The sequence below is a fragment of the Saitoella complicata genome (assembly GCF_001661265.1).
Source record: "Saitoella complicata NRRL Y-17804 unplaced genomic scaffold SAICOscaffold_3, whole genome shotgun sequence".
In the NCBI taxonomy this organism is placed as follows: Eukaryota; Fungi; Ascomycota; class Saitoellomycetes; order Saitoellales; family Saitoellaceae; genus Saitoella; species Saitoella complicata.
The window spans coordinates 661,597-672,881 of record NW_017566994.1 but is presented as its reverse complement, the minus strand read 5'-3'; the positions used below and the strand labels follow the sequence as shown (position 1 = coordinate 672,881).

At 54.6% G+C, this 11,285-nt stretch overlaps 6 protein-coding genes across 6 annotated transcripts; 3 read left to right on the top strand and 3 right to left on the bottom strand.

Moving 5' to 3' along the window:
- Positions 1–383: 383 nt before the first annotated feature.
- On the top strand, positions 384–2,866 carry SAICODRAFT_69506 (cysteine proteinase). The gene is made up of 3 exons (XM_019170480.1): positions 384–653; positions 712–1,238; positions 1,295–2,866. Exons 1-3 carry the CDS (start codon positions 511–513, stop codon positions 2,674–2,676), a joined length of 2,052 nt encoding a protein of 683 aa, XP_019026646.1. The 5' UTR covers positions 384–510; the 3' UTR covers positions 2,677–2,866.
- Positions 2,867–2,888: 22 nt separating this feature from the next.
- On the bottom strand, positions 2,889–3,917 carry SAICODRAFT_88874 (thymidylate synthase). The gene is made up of 2 exons (XM_019171591.1): positions 3,674–3,917; positions 2,889–3,614 (listed from the first exon to the last, which is right to left on the bottom strand). Exons 1-2 carry the CDS (start codon positions 3,863–3,865, stop codon positions 2,919–2,921), a joined length of 888 nt encoding a protein of 295 aa, XP_019026645.1. The 5' UTR covers positions 3,866–3,917; the 3' UTR covers positions 2,889–2,918.
- Positions 3,918–4,019: 102 nt separating this feature from the next.
- Positions 4,020–5,251, top strand: SAICODRAFT_64135 (kinase-like protein). The gene is made up of 3 exons (XM_019170049.1): positions 4,020–4,350; positions 4,413–4,980; positions 5,034–5,251. The coding sequence occupies exons 1-3, from the start codon at positions 4,051–4,053 to the stop codon at positions 5,111–5,113; spliced, it is 948 nt and encodes a 315-aa protein (XP_019026644.1). The 5' UTR covers positions 4,020–4,050; the 3' UTR covers positions 5,114–5,251.
- A 2,221-nt stretch (positions 5,252–7,472) lies between these two features.
- On the bottom strand, positions 7,473–8,312 carry SAICODRAFT_186655 (protein-tyrosine phosphatase). Its single transcript, XM_019165992.1, has 4 exons — positions 8,200–8,312; positions 8,081–8,140; positions 7,702–8,017; positions 7,473–7,656 (listed from the first exon to the last, which is right to left on the bottom strand). The coding sequence occupies exons 1-4, from the start codon at positions 8,271–8,273 to the stop codon at positions 7,624–7,626; spliced, it is 483 nt and encodes a 160-aa protein (XP_019026643.1). The 5' UTR covers positions 8,274–8,312; the 3' UTR covers positions 7,473–7,623.
- A 108-nt stretch (positions 8,313–8,420) lies between these two features.
- On the top strand, positions 8,421–9,013 carry SAICODRAFT_88863 (Yos1-like protein). Its single transcript, XM_019171590.1, has 3 exons — positions 8,421–8,535; positions 8,592–8,705; positions 8,759–9,013. Exons 1-3 carry the CDS (start codon positions 8,442–8,444, stop codon positions 8,812–8,814), a joined length of 264 nt encoding a protein of 87 aa, XP_019026642.1. The 5' UTR covers positions 8,421–8,441; the 3' UTR covers positions 8,815–9,013.
- A 484-nt stretch (positions 9,014–9,497) lies between these two features.
- SAICODRAFT_46048 (uncharacterized protein) lies at positions 9,498–10,781 on the bottom strand (the record flags this gene model as incomplete). The annotated part of the gene is made up of 2 exons (XM_019168840.1): positions 9,498–9,842; positions 10,314–10,781. Coding segments are annotated over 2 exons (813 nt in total), but the record flags the coding sequence as incomplete, so codon positions are not given.
- Between the last annotated feature and the right edge of the window lie 504 nt (positions 10,782–11,285).

The following is an 11,285-nucleotide window of genomic DNA, read 5'->3' as shown; positions in this document are numbered from 1 at the left end:
GGGGGGGGGATGGGAGGGGATGGGAGGGGATGGGAGGGGTGCAGTGCAGTGGTCTGTGCGGCGTGTGCGGTGATGCAGCTTCCCATTTTCCAGGGGTTGGAGCGTGGCTGGTGCTCACGTGCGCACGGCCATTCACCTGTGTGGAGTGTATCGATATTCTTCCTCACGAATCTAGAAGGGAGTACGTCCCATCTGTATGTATAGTTTCCTCGCTGCTGTTACGTCACCCACCCCCCAGTCTCCCCAGTCTCACCCCACCAACCCAGGGACACGCGCCGTGGCCCACCAGTGCTGCCCCAGCCACACCGATCGTCAGCCGACAACCGAACGCAACACCAAAAATCCGGTGCGGTGTTGTTTACGGAAGGTCAAGGGTATCTGATCTCGAACACCATCCAGCTGTCTCTATCCCTCTGTGTGCACAAAAGTTGCGCACGCCTTTTACGCTTTGATCGGAACGGTTAAGACACTGCAGGTTGATCGGCTGCAGCAGCCAGTCATCTCGGCAAAATGTCTATGCTGAAATGGATGGGATTGGGAAGCAGTGGTACTTCTGGAAGTGGCGGCAAGGGATCCGGAGGAGTCGACACCTCACCGCTGGCCGTTGATGGTGGCGATAAAACCTTCGGAATGGAGAACTTTGGGAATACTTGGTAAGCCACCTTCACCCCTTCCTCGTGCACAGGCGACTGATGATCGAGGTCTGGATAGCTACGCAAACTCCGTCTTACAAGCCCTCTACTTCTGCAAACCCTTCCGAGATGCAGTCCTCTCCTACCCACCCATAACAGACCGCGCACCAACCTCGCCGACACGGGAGTTCCCGACATCGACCGCTCCTCCAACACCAGCGGGTGCGGGCTCGAGTGTGACGAATTATACTGGGAGAGGGGGGCTGCAGCGATCGATGACCACTGCACCATCCGAGAAAGCAGAAAACCGAAAATCGCGATTTGGGTTGTCGCGGACGCCGAGTTCGAGCGTGTTGTCGACGTCCTCCGCGGCAGGGCTTACGCCCAAGGACGTCTCCACCCCCTCACCAAACCAAAGCGCTCCAGCACCGACCCAGGACGGCAAGGTGGTGTTGAACATCGATCACTCACTCGCCGAGACATACGGTATGTCCGAAAGCTTGTTCACCGCCCTCAAAGATGTTTTCGAGGGGATCGTGGGTGCGGGGGAGAGGAAGGGGGTTATTAAGCCGCAGATGTTTATCGAGGTGTTGAGGAGGGAGAATGGTATGTTCGACAGCCGAGATTACCCTTTGAAGTGGATGCTGACATCTGACAAACAGAGTTGTTTCGATCGACGATGCATCAGGATGCACATGAGTTTCTGAACTATCTGCTGAATATGGTGGTTGATTCGGTTGATGATCACGCGAAGCAAAACCCCACCAAACTCCTCAACGGCGCCGGCGTCACTCCCAACCTCATAGAATCAACAGTCGACCACCGCTGGGTCCACACCCTCTTCGAAGGCTCCCTAACCTCCGAAACTAAATGCCTAACCTGCGAAACAATCTCCAGCCGCAACGAAACCTTCCTCGACCTCTCCATCGACATCGAAGAGCACACCTCCATCACCTCCTGTCTCCGCGCCTTCTCCGCCTCCGAAATGCTATGCGAAAAGAATAAATTCCACTGCGATCGGTGTAATACGCTTCAAGAGGCGGAGAAGAGAATGAAAGTGGGACGGTTGCCGAGGATATTGGCGTTGCATTTGAAAAGGTTTAAGTATCGGGAGGATATTCAGCAGAATATCAAGCTGTTTCATCGGGTTTTGTATCCGCTCCAGTTACGGCTGTTTAATACGACGGATACGGCCGATGATCCCGATCGCCTGTACGAACTCGTTGGAGTTGTGGTACATATCGGCGGAGGGCCCTACCATGGACATTATGTCGCGATTGTCAAAGCGGGGAGTGCGGGGTGGATGTTGTTTGATGATGATGTCGTCACCCCCGTCCACGAGACCTTCGTGACGAACTTCTTTGGTGATAGACCCGGGTTGGGAAGTGCGTATGTGTTGTTTTATGAAATGGTCGAAGAGGAATCACTCGGAGTCCCAAAATCACCAGACTCGCCTTCTTTCCCGGAAGCAGCGAGAGAAACAGAAACCGAAAGCACCTCTCCACCCTCGAGCGTGATGTCACCACCGCCAACGATGAGCGATAACAGCCCATCCCCACAACCTCTCATGTTCGGCACCTCACCCATCTCCTCCCCACCCGCAGCAATAACATCACCAACCTCACCCCTCCCACCCTCTTCCTACGCGTCCACATCAACCCTCCCACCACCGAGTCCATCCAATACGATACCGAGTACCGTGTCACCGCAGAGTTTGCCTACGGCGATGGCGTCGACACCGCATTCGAGGAGATTCAGTTTCGCGAATCCGTTGGGCAAGTCGAATTCGGCTACTTCCATGGGCTCGAGCGCGATGGGTGTTGTTGGTGGGGGGATGCCAGAATTACGGGAATCGAGGTCGTTTCTGGGACGGTCGAAAACTAAGAAAGAGAAAGACTCCTACAAAGATGCGAGTGAGGATGGAAGTGTAGGAGGTGGCAAAGAGAAGGGAAAGGGATTGAGTCGGTTTAGAGGGGGGAGTATTGTTAGGAGGTGGGGGAGTGGGAGTAAGGATAAGGAGAAGAGGGAGGTGAGTGAGGGGTGATCTGATCATGGTCATACGTATTCGTATCCCTATTAGATCACGATTGGTATTGTTATCAGTGAGGAGGAAAGAAGGAGAAAAAAATGAGTGAGGGGACGTTTAGCGTTTTCTGCGTGACATATATGACTCCATATGGCATCTGGCGCTCGGAAATTAGCTTTTGGGAACAATGATATTGGTTTTGGGCGTCTGTCTTCGCTCTTGATCGAAATGTCCTTGTATTTCTATATATTCTCTCCTCGCTACACACTCATCTTCATCTCAATCTTCGGATACGGCTTATACCCCTCCACAACAAAATCCTCCACCGCAAACCCGTCAATCCCCCCCACCTCCTCCTTACTTCTCTTAATCCTCAACGTCGGAAACGGTCTCGGCTCCCTCTGGAGCTGTTCCTGCAACGCCTCGACGTGGTCGTTATAGACGTGTGCGTCACCGAGTTGGATGATCAAGTCTCCGGGTGTACGGCCGGTGATGTGTGCGATCATGTACGTCAGGAGCGCGTATGAGGCAATGTTGAACGGAATCCCCAACCCCATATCCGCACTCCGTTGGTATAGAAGGCAGGACACCTCATTCCTCGTATTCACGCTAAACTGACACAATACATGACACGGCGGCAACGCCATCTCCGGAATCGCAACAGGATTCCACGCAGACATAATGATCCTGCGATCCCAAGGTTCATCCCTAACTTTCCTGACTACCTCGGCGAGTTGGTCGATGCCTTGGCCGGTGTAGTCTGCGTCGTGGGTGGTGTAGGAGGCACCGAAGTGGCGCCATTGGAAGCCGTAGATTGGGCCGAGATCGCCTTCGGCGCGGTGGGTGAGGCCGAGGGAGTTGAGGTAGGCGCGGGAGGAGTTGCCGTCCCAGATGTGGATGCCCTTTTCGGTTAGGGGGACACTCGTTGTGGTGCCGGCAATGAACCAGAGAAGCTCCTGTGGACGCGTGATTGTTAGTAGGGGAAGAGGAGGGAGGGAGGGCGGGAGGAAGGTACCTCGATGACTGCACGGAGAAAGACGCGTTTTGTGGTTAAAAGAGGGAATTGTCCGTCGCGAAGGTTAAACCGCAAGTTGGGTGGGGCGAAGATGGAGCGCGTGCCTGTTCCGGTACGGTCTGGACGCGTTTCGCCGTTCTCGAGGATGTTGCGGATGAGGTCGAGGTATTGGTTTTCGTCGTGTGATGCCATTTTCGGAGGGGTTGAATCAAAGTTGGTCGAGGAGGTGTTTGGTGTAGACGCGTTTTCTCAGTCTTTAATTAGTGACTGAATTGGGAATAGACGGACAACCTGCACCTACCGTAACTCTCCACCAAGAAACACAACGACGATAAACGGCATACAAGGACGAGAAGGCAAAGTGGACAGCTCACTAAATGGGTTTCCAAACCGACTCCCCCCCCTACACCCGCCACGAACTCGTCGGCAAAGGTGCCTCGGGCACAGTCTACAAAGGCATTCACAACTCCACCCACCAAGCCGTCGCCATCAAAGTCCTCAATCTCGATACACAAGTGGATGAAGTCAATGATATTCGACAGGAGGTACAGCTGTTGAAGGAGTTAACGGAGAATGGGGAGGGTAGGAATATCAATCGGTATCATGGGTGCTGGCTCGTTGGGACACGGTTGTGGATTGTCATGGATTATTGTTTCGGGGGGTCAATACGGACGGTGGTAAGTCTCCTTCTTCCTCTCATCTCCATTCTACGAGCACGCTGCTCACTTTGTTCGCGCAGCTCCAAAGCGGACCACTGCCAGAACTCCACATCTCAATCATAACCCGCGAACTCCTCCACGCCCTCTCCTACATCCACTCCCTCCCCCTCATCCATCGCGACCTAAAATGCGCAAACATCCTCCTCACCCACACCGGTTCCATCCAACTCTGCGATTTCGGCGTAGCCGCCCCACTTACTTCCTCACAATCCAAGCGATCAACGTTTGTGGGTACCCCGTATTGGATGGCACCGGAGGTTATTAGGGAGGGTGAGTGGTATGATGTCAAAGCTGATATTTGGAGTGCGGGGGTTTGTGTGTATGAGATGGCGACGGGCAACCCGCCTTTTGCGGATCAGGAACCGATGAGGGCTGTGTTCCTCATTCCGCGCTCCCCGCCATCTCGACTCGAAGGTAACTTTTCCGCACAGATTAAGGAGTTCGTGGCACTTTGCGTGAGTGAGATCCCGGGCGAACGACCAAGTGCAGAAGATCTCCTGAAAACAAAATTCATCAAAAATTCTGCGAAGACGGGGACGGGGATATTGAAGGAGTTGATTACGCGGTATAAAAAGTGGGAGGCGAAGGGTGGGGTAAGGCAGAGTTTGGCGATCGGGGGGCATGCGGATGATGATTTTGAGGGGAATTTTGGGTTCGAGGAGCCGGAGGAGGGGGCGGGTGGTGGTGGTGGTGCGGCGGGTTGGGAGTTCGATACGGTTAAATCCACACACACAAACACCAACACCGCACTCGAGTCACGATTAGAACAGCGATACCACGAACACCCCGACGAAGAAATCGAAATCGAAGATGATGGTGCGACGGTCCGGATGGTACAGCAACAAAACCAGCCGTTGGTAAGGAACCAGACGAGTATGGCGGCTGGAACGGAGAATCATCCCTTGATGCAGTTATTTGCGCCTGCAATCCCGTCAGCCCCCGCGGGAGCTGGGTTTGCAGGCGGGATGGGGATGGGGATGCAGAGACCGGATTTAGTCCGTAGCGCACCCTCTCTCCCGATTCTAAATCTCGACATTTCACAATCCTCTTTTGGCGCCGCTATCGGCCACCCCCACGGCGCACGCACCCAGCCCGCGAGCCCCGAAAAAGAACTCGGATCCGGCCTGGGAATGGGTATGGGAATGGGAACGGGGATGGGTGGTGGACACGGAATGATCGAGATGCCGGTTTTTGGGGAGGATGGGGAGGTGAAGAGGAGTGGGGGGATGATCGAGATGCCGGATTATGATCCCGAGTATCCGCCTACGTCGTCAGCGGCGGTGGAGAGGGAGAGGAAGGTTGCGGAGGTTATGGGTGGCAGTACTGGGGACGGGGAAGGTGTGAGAGCGACGCCGAGGTTACCGGAGTTGACCAGGATGGAGAGTTTGAGGATTGATGTACCATCCTCCGAGAGGGAACGCGAGATGCCGTCTGCGCCGCCGCCGAGTAGGTCTCGGACTGGGACTATGGTGATGGATGGTGAACACACGCGTGAACCCCTCCCCATGCCCATGATGGCTGGAGTTGGAGGGAGATCGCGCGCTGGAACGATCCTCGAGATCCCGAGCGAGGAAGAGATGGCCGCCCGCGCGGCCGCAATGACGATGGGCCCACCACCCATTCCTGCCAGTGGGCATATCAGTCCGGCGGGGATTGGGAGTCGGAGTCGGAGCGGGACGATTATTAGGGGCAATGCCATCGTTTTGGCTGAGTCGCCACCGAAGGTGCCGGGTATGCAGAAAGTGAGTCCGAGTCGGGCGGGGACGGGAATGGGGACGAGTCCGCCGAAGACGTTTGGTGGAGGAGGGGGACACATGCCGAGTCCGAGTCCGCCGAAGGTTGGATTGGTGAGGAAGACGGGGGCTGGGAGTGGCAGTGGTGGGTCGTTAGGTGGTCTGGGTTTGCCGCAAGTTGAGGGACACCGAAGCAATCGAAGCACGGACTCGGCATTTGGGCATTCACCCTCGAGTTCGGCTACGAGTGCTGGGCCTGTCTCTACATCAGCAGCAGCGGTCGGAGGTGGGAAGGTCGGATCTGGAGGCATAAGTAAGCTGAACTTGAAGCTAGGGGCACCGGAGCTTGGTCCCCCGATGCCGATCACGCCTGTTAGTGCGACGGGACCGTCGAATGGGTTCTTACCCCCAAGTCCAAGTCGACAGCCAATCGTGAACCCACTGGCGCAGGTTGGATCCAGTGGAAGTGTTGGTGTGCCACTCCACTACGGTGACAGAAGCGGCTCCTCCTCCTCCATCGCTTCCTCAATCTCCGCCGCACAAGCAATGCCACCCCCGCCCCTCCCCGTCTCCCTCAATGTCGCGCCAGGAACAGACCCCTATTCCCTCCCACCCCTCACCTCGATGAATGTGGGCGTGTTGAGTGAGCAGGGGAGTGCGGGATTCTCCACGCCCGGTGCTGGCTTGGCGGAGGAGTTGGAGAGGATGTTGAGGGGGTTGGGAGGGTATTTGGAGGTTATGGATAGGGGGTTGGGGAAGTTGGGGCAGAAGACTAGCACTAATGGTGCTGGGACAAGGATTTGAATTCGAAGTCGGTACACGAAATTGCGAAACAGTACAAAAAGACCAAAGAGATAAGGGACGTGAGGATTTGGGATGGACATCATTTTGGATAAGGGTAGAGGAGTTACTGACTTTATACGTTCGTTCTTGATTAGAGTACCAGTTTGAGGCATTGGCCATGGTGTTGAGCCGGGTGAGAGCAAAAAATATACCCTGATACTCCTTGTTGAAACAATTGTAATTAAGAGATGCCTGGTCTGGCCATGCAACTTCCAGGACAAATGCAGCCTGTGTCCCTCCACCACTCTAAATCTCGTCTTTTGTGCGGTCATGTTCAAACAGCCCGGTTCGTGCGGCTTGCGGGTCTCGGCTTTCGACTCTCGATGCGTTTGCCCAGCAGCTGGTGCGCGTAACCTATATTGACGGCAAACGGGACCTCTCGGCTTAGGGCCTGCGCGACACGGCTCGGCACGACACGAGGCTGTTTCGTCAAGTCATGTAGACGGTGCCCACCAACCACGGGTTCTCGATCTTTCGATATCTGCGAGAAACGCACGCACGGGCAGCAAAACATTCGCGAGCTTGAGTTTCGTATACCTTAGTTGTGTCCTGCCTGCCATCTGCTTGCTGGCCACGGTGTCTGGCCATGCCTGATGCCCCAGTCCGTCCGTCCCACAAGTGTCTGCATTCCCATAATGATGACTCCCCCCATTCCTCATAACCATTCAGGCTTATACTCCACCTCCACCTCCACCCCCTCCCCCCCAAACCCCTCCACAAAACACAAATCCGCCTCCCCCTTACTCCCCCCCGCAAACCTCGCATACTCATCAAACACACTCGCCAGACTCCACCCCTGCAGTTTCCGCAAACACGCAACCACGACACCGACGCGATGTTTACCTTTGTTGCTGTGGATGAGGACGGGGTGGTTGCGGGTGTCGAGGAGGAGGGAGAGGGCGTGGGTGATGGAATGGGTGGAGTTGGAGGAGGAGGACAGGGTTTGGAAGGGTTCTTTTGTGGGGGGCAGGGGGTTTAGGTGGAGGGTTATGTTGTGTGTGGTGCAGAAGGCGATGGTTTCGGGGTCGTAGTCTTGGTCTGCGATGTAACTATACGCACACACACTCCATTAGTCCCACGCACCAGAAGAGTATGAGGTGAAGGTGACGTACATGATTGTCTTGAACTTCCTCTTCTCCAGAAATTTGAAGTTGAGTCGTAGAGGGTGTCCACTGTTGATCCTCATTAGCAAATGGCTTGTGCAATGATCATGACAGTGCGAGGGCTGAACCTTCTATAGACGCCTGGTGCTACCATGGCAAAGGATATGGGCGGAACAAGGACGTTGTCCACGGTCATGTTCATGTTGACCGAGATCGATGGAGGTTGGTCCCCCGGCCGTCGGCCGTCTGCTGGGTTGCGCCGTACCGTACAACTGCCCAGGGCGCCCGCCCTGCCTAGCCGCATACGGCATCCCTATAGGTAACGTCCCAGTCGCGTTCTCCTCGAGCATTCAGTTCGCAATTGAGCACGATGTTCTTCTTCGGCCTGGGGAACCTGTTCTACGTCTCCCTTCTTCTCGTCAACGCGATCGCCGTCCTCTCCGAAGACCGATTCCTCGCTAGAAGTACGTCTACTCCGCTGCCTTCTGTATGTATAGAGTTGCTAATTGGGTGCATGTAGTCGGATGGTCTGCGCAGAGTATCAATGAACCAGTTGGTTTCGGTGATCCGAGTGGACAGAGTGTGAAAGCACGACTGGTGAACTTGATCTCTGCGGTACGGACGTTGATGAGAAGTGAGTCGCAATTGAAAACGTGGATGAGTGTTCAGGGCTAACCAGGTGTGCAGTTCCGTTAATTGTGGTAAATACGATTGTTATTGTGTATGAGTTGGTGTTGGGGTGAACGGAGATGAGAGTTGGAAGATGGAAGACGGAAGAGAGACACGATACCCTTCAGCCTGTGCAGTATGTTATCACAGGGACAGCATTGCTGGCGTTGAGGCATTGCTTCAAGGATTGGAGGAAACAGAAATATGGAGCGAATATGATTTCGTCGCTCATCGGCGGTTTCCGTGCAAAGTCATGATATGTTGTCCTCGGCTGTACTTTCAATCAACTTGGGATACACAGTCATGACAGATCTAACTTCCCGTGCTCTGTATCCGGGCTTTAATCCAGTCAAATTCTTGACGACAACCAAGCCCCTTGTCTCAGCAGTTCATCCCACACAGTGACGCATACGTATTAATGGCCGCTGCTGAACGTTAACATATACAAGAACGGACGGGCAGCAATCGATGGTAGACAGGAGTGCCAGTGCAAAATAATGTCATATATAGTTGAAATACATCGCATGATTTAAGGTATCTAAAGCGCATCTGTGCGCTGGCGATGAAGCCAAGGTATCAAACCAATATCAAGAACTCCGTCGTTGTCCCTTCGTTCTTCATTCTCAGTATCCATACACTTCTCTCAGTCCCTATTCCTCCTCCTTCTACTGATCAACCTCTTTTCCTCCTCGCTTTATCCATCGTTTCCCAGGCTCCTGTCTCAAGAAGCCTCCAAATACCGTCTCCCCTCACCCCTCACCCACCCAACCCAAGCCCCAACAACTCTCCCATTCATCCAATACACCACAGAATTAATCGCCCCACTCAAACAAATCATACTCTTCTCAGCCACGCCCCAGCCGTACCCGACGTGGTGCCCGTGAGACCAGGCGTAGATTCGGCAAGCGGTAGGGAGGATCCAGATTGTGAGGTAGGCTACGGGGTAGAGGAGCATGCGGAAGTCTTGGTGGGAGGTTAGGGTGCGGCGGGGTTGTGATGTGGAGCAGTTGGCGCTTGGGGTGATGAGATTGGAGTCGGGGCAGGTAGAGGAGGTGAGCGGCGTGCGAGATGGTGTGAGTGAGGGCGGCGAACTGATTTCCGTCTCCATCGGGTTCAATTCTCGCTGCGGTGATGGCGGTGCCGTCGTCTTGAACGCGAAAGGAAGTAACTCGACGACCTCGACATCTTCGTCGTCCACCACTGTTTTCTGTGGTTGCTGCTCAAAGGGATATCCAGTAGTCGACGTCGCGGTCGCGGTCGCTGGGGGTGTCGACGTGGTGTATGTCGCGTCACTCGTCCTTGTTCCTTTGCGTGATGGGCAGCTGAATATTGATCCCCTGTGTGCATTTACCGCCGCATCTGATGCGCGAGGGCGTCCTTGACTTGGAGCAGACGTCGCGACTGAGCTTCTCGCTCGTCCATACTGATGCCTGTAGACGGCTGTAGCTTCCGACGTTCGCCGATCCTGTTCTTCCTCCGGAGTTGTGACAGCCGTGACATTAACATCCGTGGCCGCCTTCCCATCCCTGTCCCTCACCCCCGCCTCATAACTGCCATCAAACGTCTGCCCAACCTCTCCTATTACTCTTTCTTCTACCCCCACCTCCTCGTCTCCAAAATCACACCCACCCCTCCGCAGCACAGTCCACAACTTGACATATATCGCAGTAATAACGAGACCGATCGAGATCCTCTGTGTATAGTTCCACAGGAACCGTATTTTGTCGCTTCCAAACCAACACCAAGAGCCAACGTCGACATAGCCGACAAGGGTCGCGCCGAGGATAGATTGCAGTAAAGAAAGGGTATACGGCAAGTGTAGAAGATACGGCAGTGCCCGCCGTAACAGCGAAGTCGGTCCAGGTGGCCGAAATACCGCATACGTACACAACGCGATCACGAGTACCCAATAATCACTCTGCACGATAAACCACTGCGTGAAGGCGCCATTTGCGGTACAGAACTTCCCCTTCAGCTCCGTCTCGCCTCCTGCTTCCTGGTTCACGCTCACGGCTGCGGAGACCATGAAGTTTAGTGCGACGAGGCAGTCGCAGAGGGACATGTAGAGGACGAGGCGGGTGCGGGTGTGTCGGAGCGGGGGAAAGAGGAGGTAGGAGGTTATGGAGAAGGCGGAGAAGAGGAAGGAGAGGGTTGAGAAGGCGAGGAGGACGGGGGAGGAGGTTGGAGGAGAGGATGAAAGGGGTGAGTGGGTGGTGTGTGAGGATGTTGGTGTTGTTTGGGGGACCATTGAAGAGTGTGTGAATGTGGACGGGTGATTGAACAGGTGTCGTTGATGTCGTTCGATCCAAATGTTTTCGGTGATTTAGAATCCTCAGCGAATATTATGTGATCTGCGCCGTGTCTGGCCTATCACGTCAGATGAAGGATGATGGTCTCCGCCGAAATCTCTTGAATGATCGACGAGGAGATCGATAGGCTCGAGAATGCAAGTTATTGTCTTCCCAGGTGCTCGGCTCTCAATTGACGGTGATCTGGTCCTTTACACCTGTCGGACTATGGTGACAGCTTGTCGAGGTCTTGAGCT

What these genes read in the sequence shown, in the direction of transcription:
- SAICODRAFT_88863 (XM_019171590.1), top strand. Translation starts at nt 8,442, where the DNA reads ATGTTCTTCTTCGGCCTGGGGAACCTGTTCTACGTCTCCCTTCTTCTC. An exon ending in AGACCGATTCCTCGCTAGAA is followed by an intron (nt 8,536 to 8,591) that starts GTACGTCTACTC and finishes GGGTGCATGTAG; the next exon opens with TCGGATGGTCTGCGCAGAGT. An exon ending in GGTACGGACGTTGATGAGAA is followed by an intron (nt 8,706 to 8,758) that starts GTGAGTCGCAAT and finishes CCAGGTGTGCAG; the next exon opens with TTCCGTTAATTGTGGTAAAT.
- SAICODRAFT_69506 (XM_019170480.1), top strand. Translation starts at nt 511, where the DNA reads ATGTCTATGCTGAAATGGATGGGATTGGGAAGCAGTGGTACTTCTGGA. An exon ending in GAGAACTTTGGGAATACTTG is followed by an intron (nt 654 to 711) that starts GTAAGCCACCTT and finishes AGGTCTGGATAG; the next exon opens with CTACGCAAACTCCGTCTTAC. An exon ending in GGTGTTGAGGAGGGAGAATG is followed by an intron (nt 1,239 to 1,294) that starts GTATGTTCGACA and finishes TCTGACAAACAG; the next exon opens with AGTTGTTTCGATCGACGATG.
- SAICODRAFT_64135 (XM_019170049.1), top strand. Translation starts at nt 4,051, where the DNA reads ATGGGTTTCCAAACCGACTCCCCCCCCTACACCCGCCACGAACTCGTC. An exon ending in GGGGGTCAATACGGACGGTG is followed by an intron (nt 4,351 to 4,412) that starts GTAAGTCTCCTT and finishes TTGTTCGCGCAG; the next exon opens with CTCCAAAGCGGACCACTGCC. An exon ending in TAAAAAGTGGGAGGCGAAGG is followed by an intron (nt 4,981 to 5,033) that starts GTGGGGTAAGGC and finishes GATGATTTTGAG; the next exon opens with GGGAATTTTGGGTTCGAGGA.
- SAICODRAFT_88874 (XM_019171591.1), bottom strand. Translation starts at nt 3,865, where the DNA reads ATGGCATCACACGACGAAAACCAATACCTCGACCTCATCCGCAACATC. An exon ending in TTCTCCGTGCAGTCATCGAG is followed by an intron (nt 3,615 to 3,673) that starts GTACCTTCCTCC and finishes ACGCGTCCACAG; the next exon opens with GAGCTTCTCTGGTTCATTGC.
- SAICODRAFT_186655 (XM_019165992.1), bottom strand. Translation starts at nt 8,273, where the DNA reads ATGAACATGACCGTGGACAACGTCCTTGTTCCGCCCATATCCTTTGCC. An exon ending in AGGAAGTTCAAGACAATCAT is followed by an intron (nt 8,018 to 8,080) that starts GTACGTCACCTT and finishes GTGTGCGTATAG; the next exon opens with TTACATCGCAGACCAAGACT. An exon ending in CGGGGGGGAGTAAGGGGGAG is followed by an intron (nt 7,657 to 7,701) that starts GCGGATTTGTGT and finishes GAGGGGGTGGAG; the next exon opens with GTGGAGGTGGAGTATAAGCC.